The sequence below is a fragment of the Pelophylax lessonae genome (assembly GCF_965119305.1).
Source record: "Pelophylax lessonae genome assembly, chromosome: 1".
NCBI classification, from domain to species: Eukaryota; Metazoa; Chordata; class Amphibia; order Anura; family Ranidae; genus Pelophylax; species Pelophylax lessonae.
In genome coordinates this window covers 185,013,226-185,031,341 of record NC_138768.1, presented here as the reverse complement: position 1 = coordinate 185,031,341, position 18,116 = coordinate 185,013,226, and the positions used below count along the sequence as shown (strand labels likewise).

At 44.3% G+C, this 18,116-nt stretch overlaps 1 protein-coding gene across 2 annotated transcripts in view; it reads left to right on the top strand.

Annotated features, from left to right (window-relative positions):
• The window catches only part of TRIM36 (tripartite motif containing 36), a gene marked incomplete at its 3' end in the record, with an annotated part of 168,445 nt that overhangs the window by 76,543 nt on the left and 73,786 nt on the right, over positions 1-18,116 (top strand). Inside the window, exons 2-3 of one of the 2 annotated variants that reach the window (XM_082243344.1) lie at positions 1,125-1,359; positions 5,743-5,781. In XM_082243344.1, the coding sequence (XP_082099470.1) occupies positions 1,125-1,359; positions 5,743-5,781 (274 nt within the window). The remainder of the gene's footprint in view (positions 1-1,124; positions 1,360-5,742; positions 5,782-18,116) is intronic. The other variant, XM_082243345.1, reaches the window with a different exon arrangement.

Here is an 18,116-nt window from a genome sequence, read left to right as displayed (position 1 = left end):
AAAAGAAGTAAATTCTTTCCTTCCTTTCTTTCCTTCCCTCCTTCCTTTCTTTCCTTCCCTCCTTCCTTTCTTTCCTTCCCTCCTTCCTTTCTTTCCTTCCCTCCTTCCTTTCTTTCCTTCCCTCCTTCCTTTCTTTCCTTCCCTCCTTCCTTTCTTTCCTTCCCTCCTTCCTTTCTTTCCTTCCCTCCTTCCTTTCTTTCCTTCCCTCCTTCCTTTCTTTCCTTCCCTCCTTCCTTTCTTTCCTTCCCTCCTTCCTTTCTTTCCTTCCCTCCTTCCTTTCTTTCCTTCCCTCCTTCCTTTCTTTCCTTCCCTCCTTCCTTTCTTTCCTTCCCTCCTTCCTTTCTTTCCTTCCCTCCTTCCTTTCTTTCCTTCCCTCCTTCCTTTCTTTCCTTCCCTCCTTCCTTCCTTTCTTTCCTTCCCTCCTTCCTTCCTTTCTTTCCTTCCCTCCTTCCTTCCTTTCTTTCCTTCCCTCCTTCCTTCCTTTCTTTCCTTCCCTCCTTCCTTCCTTTCTTTCCTTCCCTCCTTCCTTCCTTTCTTTCCTTCCCTCCTTCCTTCCTTTCTTTCCTTCCCTCCTTCCTTCCTTTCTTTCCTTCCCTCCTTCCTTCCTTTCTTTCCTTCCCTCCTTCCTTCCTTTCTTTCCTTCCCTCCTTCCTTTCTTTCCTTTCTTTCCTTTCTTTCCTTCCCTCCTTCCCTCCCTTTCTTTCCTTCCCTCCTTCCCTCCCTTTCTTTCCTTCCCTCCTTCCCTCCCTTTCTTTCCTTCCCTCCTTCCCTCCCTTTCTTTCCTTCCCTCCTTCCCTCCCTTTCTTTCCTTCCCTCCTTCCCTCCCTTTCTTTCCTTCCCTCCTTCCCTCCCTTTCTTTCCTTCCCTCCTTCCCTCCCTTTCTTTCCTTCCCTCCTTTCTTTCCTTCCCTCCTTCCCTCCTTTCTTTCATTCAGTTTGCAGGTAATAAACAATCATGTAATGTATGACCACATTTTATGCAGCTTAAGCACTATATGCACTTTTTGTCTCTTATAAACAATGTGATATTTTTGTTATATTTTTCACTAGCATTCTACAACTTTAGCTCCAAAACTTTTTTTTTTTTTCCTTAGTCATTTATTTGTGTTTTTTTTTTCTCTCCAGGCTGTGATTAAAAACATTGAGCGAGAGCTCATGTGTCCTTCCTGCAAGGAGTTGTACACCCATCCCTTGATTTTACCATGTCAGCACAGCATCTGTCACAAGTGTGTGAAGGAGCTCCTCTTCCTGACTATGGAAGATTCCACCGACGTCAGTTCAGAAGTGTCCTCACCAGGGAGTCCACGTGTTCGGATACAGTCACCTAGTGTGGAAAGGCTCGACCGAATTCTCAGATCAGGTTAGTGTTCGATCACAAGGTGTACATTCTGCATGTCTGTCTCTCTAATATATTCTGCCATTCTTCCTGCAGCTTTAGTATATAGGAGGGGTTCTAAGGCAATATATTGCCAATGACAAACATTTTGTTCCAGTACAGGATTGCAAACTCGAAACCCCTTCAGTAAATCAGCCGTCTGTCCGTTAAAGTTTTTTTCCTATAAGCAATACCATATCTCTTCTTGGTCACAGAAGTGTACTTGTGCTCTCCTGTGACCCACAGTCGGGAAACAGCAGGCGCCCATTGTTGGCTGATGTCTCAGAGGCTCTAGGCTGTTGAAGCATCCCATGTTGGGATCCACCCAGATACTGTTCTACAGCCTCTGTGTGCCACTGAGAACCTTAGGGAGCTGCTTCCTCCTCCTCCCCAGCCCGGTGCTCCAGTAAATGCTGGAGGGGCAGGATAGAGCCGGTGACGGTCACTGCTCTCTGCTCAGAACAGACTGAGAGCTGAGCGATCAGAACCCCACAATTCTCCTTTTTAACTGTTTTTTTTTTCTTTCATTCATTAACAGACACAGCTCCTGTCATTCTTGACCATTGGGTAATGCTGCCCCCTACAGGACACTAAGCAAAAAAACTTCTGGCAACACCAATGGTTAGTCACAGCGGGTATACTCTTTTCCTGCTATACTCACTCAGTTTTTTTTTTTTTCTGCCTAGTCAGAAGCAAGGACCTAGTTTCTTGCTGGGATCTTTGGTCTTGGCAAATTTTTTTTTAAATAGCACATTTTTTTTTTCTCCTGGATTTTTACTGTGAGATCTACTATCAAATGCCAGACTTGGCGACAGGCTGGATAATGTAGATCCAGCGGTCTTTCCAGTCTGGCCATCGAGCACACGCAGGCCTCAGCTCTGTGCTAGGTCGGCCGCGACATAGGCTCACTGGACGGGGGCTGGGCCTGCGAGTTAAGTCATGCGAGGTTGCATGCGACCTGGTCTCAGCACGAGTCACACCGTTCCTCCTGGCCAACAGACCGAGTCACAGCGTTCCTCCTGGCAGACAGCCCCCCCTTTAGATGTAGAGGAGGATCGATCTATAGCAGTGCCCACCTGGTTCCTGGAATGGTAAGTAGCTGCCCCTCTACCCCTGGAGGGTTTTGGGGTGGATGTGGGCCCCTCCTTGGGACGGTCAGACACCTGGGTTCCCTTCCTTCCCGTAAGCACCCCCTCTTGTCAAGTCCCTCATCATGTCCCCCCCTCCCATTCTGGGTCCCTGTATGCCGCCATTTTGTTGTAGCCTGTGTTCCTATACGCGGCGGCCCTTTGTGTAGTCCGGCGGCCATTTTAGTGTGGTTAGCATTGCCAATAGCGGCAGCCATGACAGTGAAGCCCTGTGGGTGCCGATTTTAGGTGGTGGGAGCCCATCCTTATCCCCTGGTGCTGACTCCTGGATCATTTAGCTTCCTGATCGCTGCACGTGTAGTGCAGAATTTCCGGGTGCTTGCAGGTGCCTGTGTCCGCGGGTGCTGAGTCAGATGGGGTCCTCTCCCTCTCTGTTGAGGATTGCTCTGTGCCTTGTGTTTGGCAACCGGGTGGTGCTACCAGCGTGGTGGGGGGTTGTGCCTTAGCAGTGCGTTAAACTTTTTGTGGGGTTCCCCTGGTGACTCATGGAGTCCTTGGAGCACGTTTCCCCACTTGATCCCCTCTGAGGCTGCGGGGCCCTCCGGGTCCCAACCATCCATCCATGCATGGACGGCGGTCCTGGTGTCCCTTTTGCCTTAGGTGGAGGCGGATTGCAGTTGACGGGCTGGCAAAAAGCGTCCCGCCTTCCCCTGCCTCATCAGATCTTGAATCTGATTTGGCTGCTGTGGACGTGGATCACCCTGCTTAGTCTGTGACAAAGCGCCTGGAATCTTCTGATAGTGAGGATGATTCCTCCACGTCTGCGTACGCACACGAAAAGGCGCTGGTAGATGCACGTTTGTATCTGTGCGTGAGACAGATGAGGATGCGGCTTAAGTTGCGACTGAGGACAGGTACCCGTTGGCACTCACAAGCCATACAGATCGGCAAAGGTGTTTCCTTTCCCCGCCTATTGTGACAGAATTGTCGCTAAAGAGTGGGGATGATCAAAGCGCCCATGTGGGGGTTCCTAAGCGCTTTACTAGGCATTACCCGTGAGGAGTCCTTAAAGAAGTGGACTGTGCCACCTGTGGTGGACCCTCCAGTTTCCAGAGTAAACAAGTCAACCAAAATTTCGATGGAGTCCCTGGGGCCCGCATTATGTACATATTAGCGGGTTCTACGTTGAGGCCAGTATTTACTATTGCCCTAGTGTTGCAAACTCTGACCGAGTGGACTAAGCTCCTACGCCATGACCTGGAGGGTGAACAACTTCCTCCTGCCTTTGCTGAGCTCGTGGACCAGCTGGTCCAGGGGTTAGTTTATCTGTGATGCCTCCTTGGATGGATGCGGCTTCCCTGATGGCTCCGCCTCTCTGTTTTGGTGCTGGTGATTCGGTGTGTCTTTAGGCCTAAATGCTGGTCTGCGGACCAAACTTCCAAGAAGGCCTTGACTGATATTCCCTTTCAAGGAGATCATGTTTGGAGCTACCCTGGATGACATCATTAAAGGTCTCACAGGGAAGAGTACCTTTCTTCCACAGACTACTAAAGCCCCGTACACACACGCAGATCGTCGTCATACAAACGTCGGCGGACGAAAGATCTGCCGATTGTATGCGTGTTAGTATGGTGCCTCCGACAGATGTCTGCACACAATCCACGGACAAGAGTCTTTCTTGCAAACATGAAAATTTTTGTCTGCAGACACCAGAACGGACGATTGTTCGCCTGTCAGTACAGAAATCAGCCGAGCCGACAGACCGCAGATTTGCAAGACTGGGCATGCTCAGAAAATAAAAAACACAGGGAAAGTTAACCATTACATGACATCACTTCTGCAGTCAGCTGAAGTCTGCGGACAAAATTCTTGTGCTGTCCTTGTGCTGTCTTTGCACTTTTCAACAGACACCGACATCCCGGGGAGAAAAGACGAACATTTGTATGACGACGATCTGCGTGTGTGTACGGGGCTTAAGGGTAAGGAACCTCGTCTTAGATGTGGGCCTTCCTTCTCGTTCATAAGTTTTTTTTTTTTTTTTTTTTCGTCCCTCGGGGTCAACTAACAAGGGCTCGAAGCCTTTCATGGCCTCCTCTGGAGGATCCAAATGAACATGGTTTGGCAAGCCGAGAGCGGGCTTCTCCAGACCTGCAGACAAGGCTCCTTCAGCATGAAGGTGCTCCCTAATCCATATCGGGGGTGGGGGGATGTCTTCATTAGTTTCCGGACCCGTGGACTTCCCTGGTGCAAGACAAGTGGGTCCACGAAGTTATTCAGTCTGGTTACAAGAGTTTTGCTCTTGACCCCCGGCAAGGTTTTTTTACCTTCAACCTGTACCTGCCTGCAGACCTGTTACAGGGTCTGTTTTGGGCGGTACAAGACCTGTTCCGTCAAGGGGGGTGATTGTCCAGGTTATGACTTCAGAAAGTTTTCAGGGTTTTTACTTTAACCTGGTTTATAGTCCCCAGGAAGGAAGACAGGCAAAGTGCGTCCACATTCCTGGACCCCCTGGGACTGCCCATGGCTGTGGCCAGAAGCTTTCTGCATAGTGTCCTACTCCTGTAGGGGCAGAATAACCCAAGAATGACAGGAGCGGTGTCCGCCAATGAACATCAGAGAAATGGATTTTATGGTAAGTCAAAAATCCTCATTTTTTTCTATTCAGTTTATAGCTACCAGTTGGCATGAAGACCGCTACCAGATCTGGCTGTTTTTATCCATTGTTCACTGCATTTTATACTGTGATGTTTGCGGGTTTAAGATGCATTTCCAGTTAATTTCTGGTCTTTTTTGATTGCCTGCATCTGTGAAAAATGGACACGACTCAAATGCACCAAAACGCAAAAAAAAAAGCAATTTCACTGTTTGTTTTTTTGTTTTTACATTCATATCAATGGGGAGCTTGGTGTTTTTTGTGCGGTACCACACCCTTAGCGCATTGGCAGGATTTAAAGGGAAACCTTTTACTTTCATTTTTTTCTTTCTAGGTAAAAACGTATCTGTGAAAGAGCCCTTAGTGCCTGCCAGTGTCATTTATGCATATACATGCATAATTGGGCACCTATGCGTGCACGTTTATTCCAGTGGCTAGATTAAATGAATATTCTGGGCAGAAGAATGAGTTATGTAAAACGCCTAATATTTAAAAGGCATAATTATTGGAAAAAAATATATATATATTTAAAGCGCATAAGACTGTTAGTATGCCTATAGTGTTTGGCCTTCACGTTGTAAATAAATGCTACTCATCTTTTATAAATATTAATTTTTTTCTTTGCAGCCACACATCATCGGAGCTCTTTTGTATTGAGAAGCAGAGGTGATTTATTCTCCATATGTAGTTATAGGCTGTGTGCTTCAGTGTGTATTGGCTTTATTCCTTTTCTAAATTTCATTCTGTTGGAGAGGTAAAACTTGGTAATGGTTTACAACTGATCTACCAGGCCAGCATGTCATTTGTTGAAGGTGTCTCTTGGGGAGCTGGGTACACATGGCTTAACTTTGCTATGTTTTTTATTTTTACTAATGTTGAAAATTTTGATGTCATTGTAATATTTCAAAGCAACGGTGCTCTTTCTAGGAAAGTGTACAAATGATGCTATTATGAAGTTAAGTGAGTGTTTGCGCTTCTATGGGTTGGGCTGTTTGCCGCAAAATGCACAGAAGACACAGCATGACAGTTTGTGAAACTAGTGAAAGGCAACCAACAAGAATGTTGAAAATGATTTGATTTGAAAACTTATCTTCAGTTACCTCTAATCACCATTGCACTACTTTCATTGTAGTACTAGACCATTTAGAAGTGACATTTGCCATTATCTTTACATATATTACATAGTTACATAGTAGGCGAGGTTGAATAAAGACAATAGTCCATCCAGTTCAACCTGTGTAGGTGTGTGTGACTGTAATCATCTAACATAGCCCTCAATCTCCTGATCCTTGAGATGTAAGTCTAAGAGTCTTTTGAAAGTCACCATACTACCCGCAGAAACCACCTCTTGTGGTAGACAATTCCACAATCTTGTAGCCCTAACAGTAAAGAACCCCCCACGTTGCCTGAGGTTAAAACTCTTCTCCTCTAATCGCATTGTATGTCCTCGAGTCCTCATGCAATTCCTTCGAATGAACAGCTTTTCTTCTAAGCTGAGATCCCCATTAAGATATTTATAAATTGCTATCATGTCCCCTCTCAGACGTCTTTTCTCCAGGGAAAATAAATCGAGCGATTGCAGCCGCTCTTCATAGGTAAGGTCCTCCAACCCCCTAATCAGTTTAGTTGCCCTTCTCTGGACTTTCTCCAGCTCCAACACATCCCTCCTGAGGACTGGCGACCAGAACTGGACAGAATACTCCAGATGCGGTCGGACCAGAGTTTTATAAAGTGGAAGGATTATAGTCTTATCTCTGGAATACATCCCTTTCTTTATGCATGCTAATATTCTGTTGGCTTTGGAAGCTGCCGCTTGGCATTGCATGCTGTTGCCTAATCTATCATCAACTAAGACTCCCAAATCTTTCTCCATTTTTGATTCCCCCAAGGGTTCCCCTCCTAACGTGTATTGTGCTTTTATGTTTTTGGTCCCCAAGTGCAAAACCTTACACTTCTCCACATTAAACCTCATTTGCCATGTCGTTGCCCACTCCGTAATTTTGTCCAGGTCATTCTGTAGGATATCTGCTTCATGCTGTGCAGTTATCGCCCTGGCCAATTTTGTGTCATCTGCAAAAACTGATAACGAACTACTGATCCCTTCCTCAATGCTGTTTATGAATAAATTGAACAAGGTTGGTCCCAGGACTGAGCCCTGGGGCACCCCGCTTACTACTTCAGACCAGTCTGAGTATGCGCTGTTTATTACTACCCTTTGGACACGGCCTTTTAGCCAATTCCGTATCCAAGAGCAAACCCTGCTGTCGATACCTGCAGACCTTATTTTATAAATTAAGCGCTTGTGGGGAACTGTATCAAACGCCTTAGCGAAATCCAAGTACACCACATCCACTGGTCTCCCCCTATCTAGCTCACAGCTCACTTCCTCGTAGAATGCTAAGAGATTGGTTTGACAAGAACGCCCATTTGTAAACCCGTGCTGGTTACTACTGATGATGTTGTTGTCTTTATCATACTCTACGATATAGTCCCTTATCATCCCCTCCAAAAGTTTACATATTATTGATGTCAGACTGACAGGCCTATAATTTCCCGGGATATGTCTCTGGCCCTTTTTGAATATCGGAATCACGTTAGCCTTCCTCCAATCCCCTGGTACATCTCCTGTCCTAATACTGTCAGCAAAGATCAGGAACAGTGGTCTAGATATAACCATACTGAGTTCCTTGAGCACTCTCGGATGTACGCCATCCGGGCCTGGTGATTTGTTTGTGTTAAGTTTATCCAGTCTTTCCCTGATTTCCCCCTCTGTTAGCCATAGTGGCAAGTCCTGTGTATTACTACTAACCATACAGTCATGGTCAGTGTACCCTTCCTTTTCCTGCGTAAAAACTGACGAGAAAAAAGAATTCAGCACGGTTGCTTTTTCAGTGTCCTCTGTAACCATCCTCCCATCATCGTTAATTATGTGTGCAATATGCACTGCCCTAGTTTTTTTGCTGTTGATATATTTAAAGAATTTCTTTGGGTTTTTTTTACTATCCTCCGCTATTTGTCTCTCAAAGTTGATTTTAGCCATCTTGATTTCGTGTTTACACTTCTTATTTTCCTCCTTGTATTGCTGGAAGGCCGATACTGTGCCCTCTGATTTATATTTCTTGAAGGCCAATTTTTTTCCCCTAATAAGTTTTTTAACGCTACGGTTTAGCCAGCCAGGTTTGGCTTTGTCTCTTCTAAATTTATTCCCCATAGGAATGCACTGCAAGATGCCTTTGCTTAATATTGTTCTAAAGCATTCCCATTTTTCCTCTGTGGTCAGTGATCCCAGGGTTTGGTCCCAGTTTACCCTTTCCATCAATGAGTACAATTTTGGAAAGTCTGCCCTTCTGAAGTTTAGGGTTCTTATGTTCCCCACTTGCCTTTTTATATTGTTATTTATACTAAATGTGATCATCCTGTGATCGCTAGAGCCCAGGTTGTCCTGGACTCCTACCTCCGAGATTATGTCTGGGTCATTAGTGATCAATAGATCCAGGATAGCATTCTCTCTAGTAGGGGAATCCACCAACTGCGACATGTAGTTATCCTGTAAGGTTTCCGTGAATAGCCGGGCCTTATGCGAGTGTGCAGTCCCCTCTTCCCAGTCAATGTCGGGATAATTGAAGTCCCCCAATATGATGACTGATCCTAGTTTTGCCGCTTTACCTATTAGTGCTAAAAATTCCAGCTCTACCTCCTTGTTTTGAAGACCCCAGTGTAAAGCTCTACCTGTACCAGAGCATATACCAGTGGCAAGAATCTGATGCCTGCTGCTGGGTTTGACAACTGTTAGCAGATGGCAGCATCCAGCGATGTTCAAAGCAGGTGATCTGACTGTGCAAACAGTTTCAATTAGCTGTGACCACCGACAGCCTGCTGCAGCTATCCGCTAGCAGCAGGAATTCTTGCAATTGGAATTTGCACAGTGGCTAAGTGCCCGTGAAAATACAGCCTTAAAGTTTCTGGCTTTGTCCTCACCAGCCTTTGTGTGCCAAGGCCACCTGCTGTCTCCTCCATCCTGTAAAAATAAATTAGCGCTCAAAGGGGAATGGCAAAATCTCCTCCTGAAAGCCATGGTAGATCTGTTGAAAACCCAAATACAGAGCTTAAAGGCAGTCGCATGAATTGCCTTTCAGGATCAGTTGAGGGTGTCTACCTATGACCAATCACACCCATTTAGACTTGGGTTGGAACTCTAGACAGATTTGTGGTGATTTTTTGTTAGAGTGGGTAGTGGTTAGAAGTTATATTCAATATCTTTCTCTGTCTGGGCCCCAGTAAGGGGCCATTTTTCCACCCCCAATTAGGATGGCGCGTGGTCAGTGTTTTAGCACAAGTTTTCTTTACTGGTAAGAAGTACGATGGTGAAAGCGACCAGGAAGGAGAATTTGCCCAGTAACTCTTCAATATACAGTGGCAAACTATGTGAAACTCCTGGAATTAACTGGTTTCTGGAGAAAAATATGTGATCAGACCCTACTCTAAAGGCAGCCATAGATGGTGTAAATGCCAAAAAGGGTTGAGCTAATTAATGTGGCAAAGATGACCTCCATCATAAAACAAGAATGAACAAAATATCCATACTCAAAAAAATCCATATTTTCGTGTATGAATTATAGTGAATTAATATAAGCAATCGTGTAGTTCTTCAGTGAAAGACCAACACCACCACTTGTGAATCCGTCACCAAACCTAGATGGCTCCTTACGAAGGTCTTTAGTGCTAAACACCAGCAGGACCTCTGAATAAGGAAACTGCACTTCCAACTCCAATGGCTTCTTAAAAAAATTACTTGCAGTATATCCACCCTAAACCTTGTTACTTTTCCTGGACAGCATAACCAATAATGCTGCCTGGAGGGGAAGATGTATTCAGTCCATCAACCATATGCCAATGATGGAGGCTGGCCTCCTCTTCCTTTGAGTGAAGAATTATGGGTTGTACAGACATAGTAGGGTCACCATGGTGTGGTTTTCTTTCCTGCAAACAAGGAGTTTCTCATCTATACAGTCAGTGTTGATGGGGGAATCATTCCCGGGAGCTATTGTGTTCTCCCGGTGGTGGGTGGGGGGGGGGGGCTGGGGAGCTGTCCCTGCCGGCAAAACGGGAATTATTTCTAGCGGCCATAGCCATTGGCAATATTTGCTTGAAAAATCAGAGCTGTTTGTTGTGCCAAAGTCAGTTGATTGACTTGGGTACAATCAGCCTGCCCGTACATTAAGTCTCGGCCGATTCCCTGCTGAATTAAAGCAATCCATCGCCGGACATACACACTATTTCTTTGGTCTTTCTTGAATACACCCATTAAACATTCAGTGTTGGAGGAAAAAGTAAGTGATCTCATAGACTAATTACTTCAACAACTGCTAATTGGCATCAGTTTGCTCATCTAGAGTCAAATTAATTAAATTTGCTTAGAGGTGTGGTTTTAGAGCTACTTGGGTTGATAAGACACTCCAACATTTTAGGATTACTGTTTATAAGAACCATCAGCTGATTTGAGCCTTGCAAAAATTAGCTCTCTGAAGACATACAATCAAGAGTAGTTGATCTTCATAGGCCTGGAAAGGGATGTAAACCAATCTGTGTTTAGGCATCTATCAGTCAACAGACAAATTCTCTAAAAATGGAGACAGTTTGGCTACTCTTCCTAGAAATGGGCACCCAGCCAAGATGACTTTCAGGGCACAATGCGAAATTCTCATTGAGGTAAAGAACAGACAAGTAACCTGATAAAGGCTTGAAGACCTCACTGGAACTTGCAAACTTCCCTGTTCATGAGTCTACCATACGTAAGTCTTTCAACAGGCAAGGATGTCCATGGCAAAACACCAGAGAAAAAAAAACATTGCTGCATGACTGAAGTTTGCCAAAGAGCACCTTGGCAAACCGCAAAACTACTGGGCAAATGTTTTCTGGAGTGATAAAAAAGCTGACTTGTTCGGGAAGAATACTCAGCACTATGTATGGCAAAAAAAGGGCAGTTTACCAACATCAAATCATCATCCCAATGATGTATGATTAAGGGAACGTCATGATTTGGGCTTGCTTTGCTGCCTCAGGGCCTGCACAACCATAGAGATGCTGTGGAATTACCTGACAGCTGCTCACACTAGGCTTCCTACAAATGTGTCTCAGCTGAAGCTATTTTGAAATGAGGAAAGGTCAAAAAATTCCTCCTGAACGTTGTTCAGGTTTGATTCAAAGCTACCGAAAGTGCTTGCTTGAAGTCACTGCCAAAGAAGGCTCAAGCAGCTATTCTCTACAAGAATTCATTTGGGCCAGTTGTAGACTGTTTGAATCTTGGCCAGTTTGGCAGGGACAGGCTGAGATTCTAATTATGTATAGGCAGGCTTGTATGTACCAAAATTGATCAATCGAATCATCTTGGGTACATACGGGTTTTACATGCAATTATCGTTAGCATCTGGTATAGCTGCTAGCAATAATCACTAAGTTCTCCTGGTGGGATCAGATTCCCCTGTCAACTCTGGTTGCAGGAAAGAAATTCGCTCTGTGCATGGCCTGCATAAGCGTTTCCTCCAGCACTGTGAATGGTTAGTGGGTGTGTTCAAAAAAAAAGTGAGACATTAGAATTTTGTGTTTTTCAGATTAAAGAGTAACTGCAGTCTGCCCACATAATTTGTAATAACATATTTGTCATTCTGAAGCTTCCCTCCAACCACTTAATATTGTGTTTATATATTGTGATTCTGTACTTTCCAAATATGCTGCAGAAATCTCCCTCCACCAAGTCTGTCTGCAACCATTTTAACCGTGGGCAGCTGAAGCTACTGCCTGTTGACTTCCTGACACACACACACACACACACACACACACACACACACACACACACACACACACACACACACACACACACACACACACACACACACACACACACACACACACACACACACACACACACTTCTCCTCTCTCGATAGATTCTCTTGGATCTCTGCAGTCTCCTGTTGACTCTGCCCGAATCCAGCCTTCTCCAGCTTTTCAGCTCCCATTGGCTCTCCTATGACTCATCCCTCCTCCCTTGCCCTAATCCAGCCTTCTCCAGCTTTTCAGCTCCCATTGGCTCTCCTATGACTCATCCCTCCTCCCTTGCCCTAATCCAGCCTTCTCCAGCTTTTCAGCTCCCATTGGCTCTCCTATGACTCATCCCTCCTCCCTTGCCGGCAAACTCACAAGAGAGCTGTGCATGATGTCATTAGCCTAGGCTTTTTACCAGACAATGAGGAAGTGGGCTGTATAAGGTATTTACTTGCAGAAAGTTTTACTATCCAAAGTTAAAACAAGGGCAGAAGATGTAATAGATGAAAAAATGACTAAAGGTTCGCTTTAAACGCATGGTTTGTCTATTGGGACTTCGATGAGGATCAGATCATATTTTTATGGCCAATTACTGCAGGAAACCAGTTAATTTCAGGAGGGTCACATATTTTTTCTTGCTACTGTACTGTTCAAAAGTCCACACATTGATCTTTCTTTATGATTTAGCCATAGCGACATATGGCTAAAGTTTCCAAAATAAACTGATCCCCCTGATACAGGCCAGACCTGCTGGTGTTTAGATAGCAATAGGTAAAGCTGAACAGATGGCATTGAATGACATGTGTAGGAGTTTATGGATCACACAAGTGTCAGATATGTAATATGTATTAATGAAAGGATTCTGTTTTGAAGGATGCTGGCAATGAACATCCACCCAAATGCTTGAATATTTTAATTGATCCCGTAATGAAACACAACTTTTTGTTCTGTGTAAAACATGTTGTCATACGTTCTGCATGATTGTCAAGCTTCATTTGAAGTGCATGCTGCTTCTCCACTAATTGCCAGTGACTCTTATCCAAGTATAGGTTTACATGTTCCATCTTTGGCAAATATGTAATGTTGCCCTGGGCATGCCAATGTATACAGTACATTCTCTTGCCCTAGAATGCCCTAATCTGATGAGATTTCAATTTGCCAGTTATGTTTTTGTATAAGTTGTGTAATCTGCTAGTGATGGTTTTGAGGTTTATGCTATATTACACAATATTTGCTATCTTTATCTAATATTTGTCGATCACAAAAAAAAGAAAATTGATTATAAATTGTGCAAGCATTGGCCTATGTCATTGGAATCATCCAAGGCCTTGGAGGATGGTAACCACTGTCCTGTTATAGTCCAGCTATCCCAAGATTTTTCCTTCTCAATACCTAAAGTGTTACTAAACCGAGGACTCTGCATTCACTATATCTGGTACACAGAAATGCAATTATTTTAGTAAATAAAAACTGCTAAATGCCATTTCTCATCAGCAGTATATAGCAGTCTTGGGACTTCTATCAGTGTCTGACATAGCACTGGTTAAAGCTTGTTGGAGTCTTCTTTCTCCTCTGACTGCCCTATGAGGCTGCAGGACCCCTGACTTTGTCTGGACAGTGCTGATTGGCCCTCTGCTGATCACATGCGCACCCCCCCACCAAACGAAAAAAAAAACTCTAGCAAACCAAACTGAGCATGTGCAGAGTGCCTCCTATGGCTCTGTGCTATAAGCAGGTGGATTGGGGACAGCAAAAGGGGAGGATCAGCGAAGACAGGATCAAACGGCCTTTTTACACAATGTGGTGGATTAACTCTTGGGTTCCACAGTGAGTATAACGAGCATACTTTACTGCGTATACAGACTGATTTTACAGTTAAGGGTTTAGTAACACTTAATATAAGCATGCATGTTTGGATTGTTGGACTAGAGTACATGATTATGTAAATTGTGAGGAAGCACTCTAAACATCGAACATGGCTTGTCTATGGGAAGTAGGATAAGATCTTCATTAAATTTAATTCTTATTTCTAATAGAATAATGCCTGCTTGTGTCCATTGACATGATTTGCAGAAATAGCAAGAGTGTAGCTGGCCATACGCCTTGCAGGCCATATCTTGTATAGTTCTGTCAGCAGTTATGTAGTAAGAGTTTACTAGATACAAATGTAGCGGATTGTTTTAATGGAGCTTCTGCTACATAGTTCTGATTTAAAAGAAGATTGAAGTGCACATTCAGGTGACTGATGCCTGTGAGGAGGATGTAGGGAGCTACAACAAATGGGAGTGGAGAGACCCATGTGGCTTAGTGAACTGTTTGGGTTTTCTAGTAATTGTCAGAATACTTCGATAACCAAGGCGGCATTTGAAAAAGGTCTGGAGAGGCTTATTTTGGTTATTTTGGCTTTTTACAGAGCAACATTTTGTTCTTCCATCCTAAACTTTCTGCCATACACCAAACCACACAGTGCAGTTGAAGAGATCCCTTGTGGATCTTGGGTCTATGTTGGGATTACCTGTTAAATGTTCAGCGTTGGCTCAGGTGATCTACACTCTCTCATGCGTCAACACAACATGATGTTCTACATAATGCAATGCCATTTTATCTTCCATTTATTTATGAACAGTTTGGGGTCACCGTGTATGTGTGTACATTTAATATACCATAATTTCATGCCTCATGGAATGGCTTCCAACAGAATGAAAATATGCTGCCTTGATGTAATGGATTGATGTCTTCGTTTTATGTACATCACTTTGTTTTGGCGTTTGCATGCATTTTAATTTTCTGAACACCATTGGTTTCATATTCCAATCCTAGTAAGTATAATGTAAGGTACAAGTTGTCTATATATAAAATAGGTTCCAGCAACACTGAAACATACGCAAGTTGTATAAATTTTAGCCTGTTAAACTGATACAAATCCATACTCTAGCCATCTACATGATGGCCGAGAGACCTATAAAGATTTAAATCTTTCAACTGTGTGCCTAGGTCTCCTCAGCATGTCTTTCATCAGGGTCTGCATCAGGGGGACAAGACATTTTTGCTTCCTTAAGGCCCCGTTCACACCTGAGCAATTTTCTGCCTGAAGTTTGTAGCTCAAATACGTCCAACAAACCAAATCCCATTTAACTCAATTGACCTTGTCCACATCTGAGAGTTTTGTTTCCTGTAGCAAAATGCTTGGTACTTACAAGAGTACATCAGCTTATTTTAAACGGAGTCATATTGGCTTAGACTTTCTTTAAAGACTTTCTTTAAAAAAAAAAAAAAAAAAAACGCCGAATAGCGTTTTCAAATGTTGCATGTTCTCTGCCAAAACAGCAGTTCTGCCAAAACAGCAGCTCTCCACCCCTAAGCCTAGTACACACGGGCAGAATGTCAGACGGCGTTGGCCAGCTTCTGTCGAAGGGGTATGACCGAAAAGAGGTCTACTGATTAGCACTCTCAGCCAATGGCTGTTAAGGCTGACTGGAGTGTTCTGTCAGAACACAATAGCACAGCAGGGGAGCACAGCAGGGGAGATCGCTATAATAACCTCAGATAGTTAGCACAGTGGCTCTTTCTAAGCTGTCAGATTTTTTTTTTCCTTCAGCCCTGCTGGGTTGAATGAAAAAAGTGTACCAGGCTCTAATCTCATCTCCTCCTCCCTAGTGCTTTCTATTGGCTAAAGCCTGGTACACCAGAGCCAAATGTTGGGTGGCATCGACCGGTTCAATAGAAACCGGCGGACATTCGGCCAGCTTCTGTCAATGGAGCTTGACTGAAAAAGTCTGCCGATTGACTCCCGATCAGCGCTCTTAGCCAATGGCTGAGAGTGCTGACTGGAGTGTTGTGACGGGAAGGCGGATCCCCCCTGTCAGAACACAATAGCACAGCAGGGGAGATCGCATGTTTAGTTCAGCGGCTCCTCCAGAGCTGTCAGTTTTTTTTTTTTTTTTTATTTGAATTTTTTTTTTTCATCTTTTAAGAAAAAAAGCCTTCTGTGTGCAGCAGCCACCCTAATATATACCCGAGCCCATCTCTATCCAGCGATGATGCAAGAGTGTCTTGGCTGCCGTGACTCTCCCTCCTGATTTGCTAAGACTGCAGCAATGCGCCATTGGCTCACTGCTGTTAATTCAATGAGCCAATGGAGGGGGGGGGGGCAGGGTCAGGTCACAGCTCTGTCTGAATAGACACAGGAAGCTGTGACTCGGCTAAGGTGCCCCCATAGCAAGCTGCTTGCTGTGGGGGCACCTAGTAGGAGGGAGGGGCCAGGCGCACTGAAGAGAGACCCGAGAAGAGAAGGATCTCTGCTACTCTGTGCAAAACAAACTGCATAGAGTAGGTAAGTATACCATGTTTGTTATTTTTAACCATAAAAAAAAAACACCTGAAGATCGAATACACATGTAAAATGTTAGTAATACGCTTCTAAAACGCTTGTAATGCTCTTGCAAAACTCTCCAACATGCCTGATCATTGCTCTGTTCAGATGTGAACGGGGCCTTATGCTGTAGAGATGTCCCAGTTTTCTTTGCCTGTCAACATGATATAGGATAGGAACGAACTATGATGAGGTGTTTGTAGTTGGAATGCATAGAAGCTGATGATCCTGATGGAGAAAGAAGATCAACGTGTTAATTCAATAAATGATTTGAAAGAAGGATCTGTTGCCTTGACTAAAAGGGCTCCTTTTAAAAAAAAATAAAAAATCAGAAGGGCTCTTTCAGCACAACTTTTGGTGTTGATCATTGAATGCATAGAAACACTTGCACACATTTTCTTTAATATTTTTTTATAATGGGCAACTTGTCTTTTATATTGTGTGTAAATGTCTGTTTTGTGTCTGTGTTGTATTGCTGTGCAGTTGGCTCGGTGCTGTGAACACACCAGACTTGCAGCATGTAGTATTTTTCATTGGAAAATCTTTTCAACAGACTAACTTTCCTCTGCTCCGTTGATGACCTCAGGACCGTCTGAGTACCGTAGTACACACGGGTGTTTCTGATTTGCTTAGTTTTTGCTAGTGCCAGAAAAGAGGTGCAATCAAGGAATACCACTACAGAGATTGATCAGGATTTGACCTAGATTTTCCCCTAGGCCTTCCATTGAAGGTGCCCTTGCCTTACTTGCCAAAGACCTCTGACTTTAGAGCTGCCTTCATGCTTGACCTGTCCTCTTCCTTTGACATAGCCAACCTCTTTTTCTATTCAATAGCCTCTTCTTCCTAGGGATCAACTGCCTTGAGCTCTCTGGGAGATTTCATCACTTCCTGGATGGACTTTTCATTCCCACTGCACATCCTCTTCTCACCCCCAGTGGTGTATTTATACGGTTCTGTCCTTGGACTTTTTTCTTCCTCCTCCATCCAGCTATACCAAATGCATACCCATGATCCTGACCAGCTAATTTGTGTGTGTTGAGGTTCCAAATCCATGAAACAATGGCATGCAAAACCCTCCACAAGCAATGCTTTAAAAGCCTTTACAGCAAATCGGCTGAGAGTTAATAATGCATGATCGCCCTAGAATTCTCAGTCTTGTGTAGGGATTGATGCTAAATGTGACACTTTTCGCATGTGTTCACACGACGTGTATGCTTGGGTTCGTATGTGCATGTACCGGGAAATGGTGAATCCCCCCCCCCTTTATTTTTTTTGCCACTTAAAGGGGACCTATAAGCTTTCTGGTGTGTGTGTGTGTGTGTTGGCATAGTGCATGTGACAGGGTTTCTTTAGAGAAGCATCAGTGGTCTATTAGACCGCTAAGGTCTCCCCTGCTTTTGAGTTTAAGCAGACTGTTAATCTGCTTCTTCCCTTGCCAACGTGGTCGGAGATTGATAGCTATGAACCTGGAAGGGCTCGGAGCTGAGGGCTTCCAGATTCATCCTTCACAGTGGACATCAGCGACTGCATATTTGCTGATCTCCCACCATTCTGTGCTGGCACCCACTATGGATGTCTCAGGCACCCAGGAGGGACAGAAAACCCCTGGGACACAGTGGTTGGGGGATGAGGAGGGAGCACATTACTTTTACATACAGAAGTGATCCAATCACTTCTACAAAGCCCACCACTCACCGTAAGAATGTGTAAACTGGAGTTTACATGTTGGTGCTGCCGCCAATATAATCCCTAAGATTATTAAATTCGCATACCTAGCTAGGTTTTGTGTGTACTGTACTTGGTTGT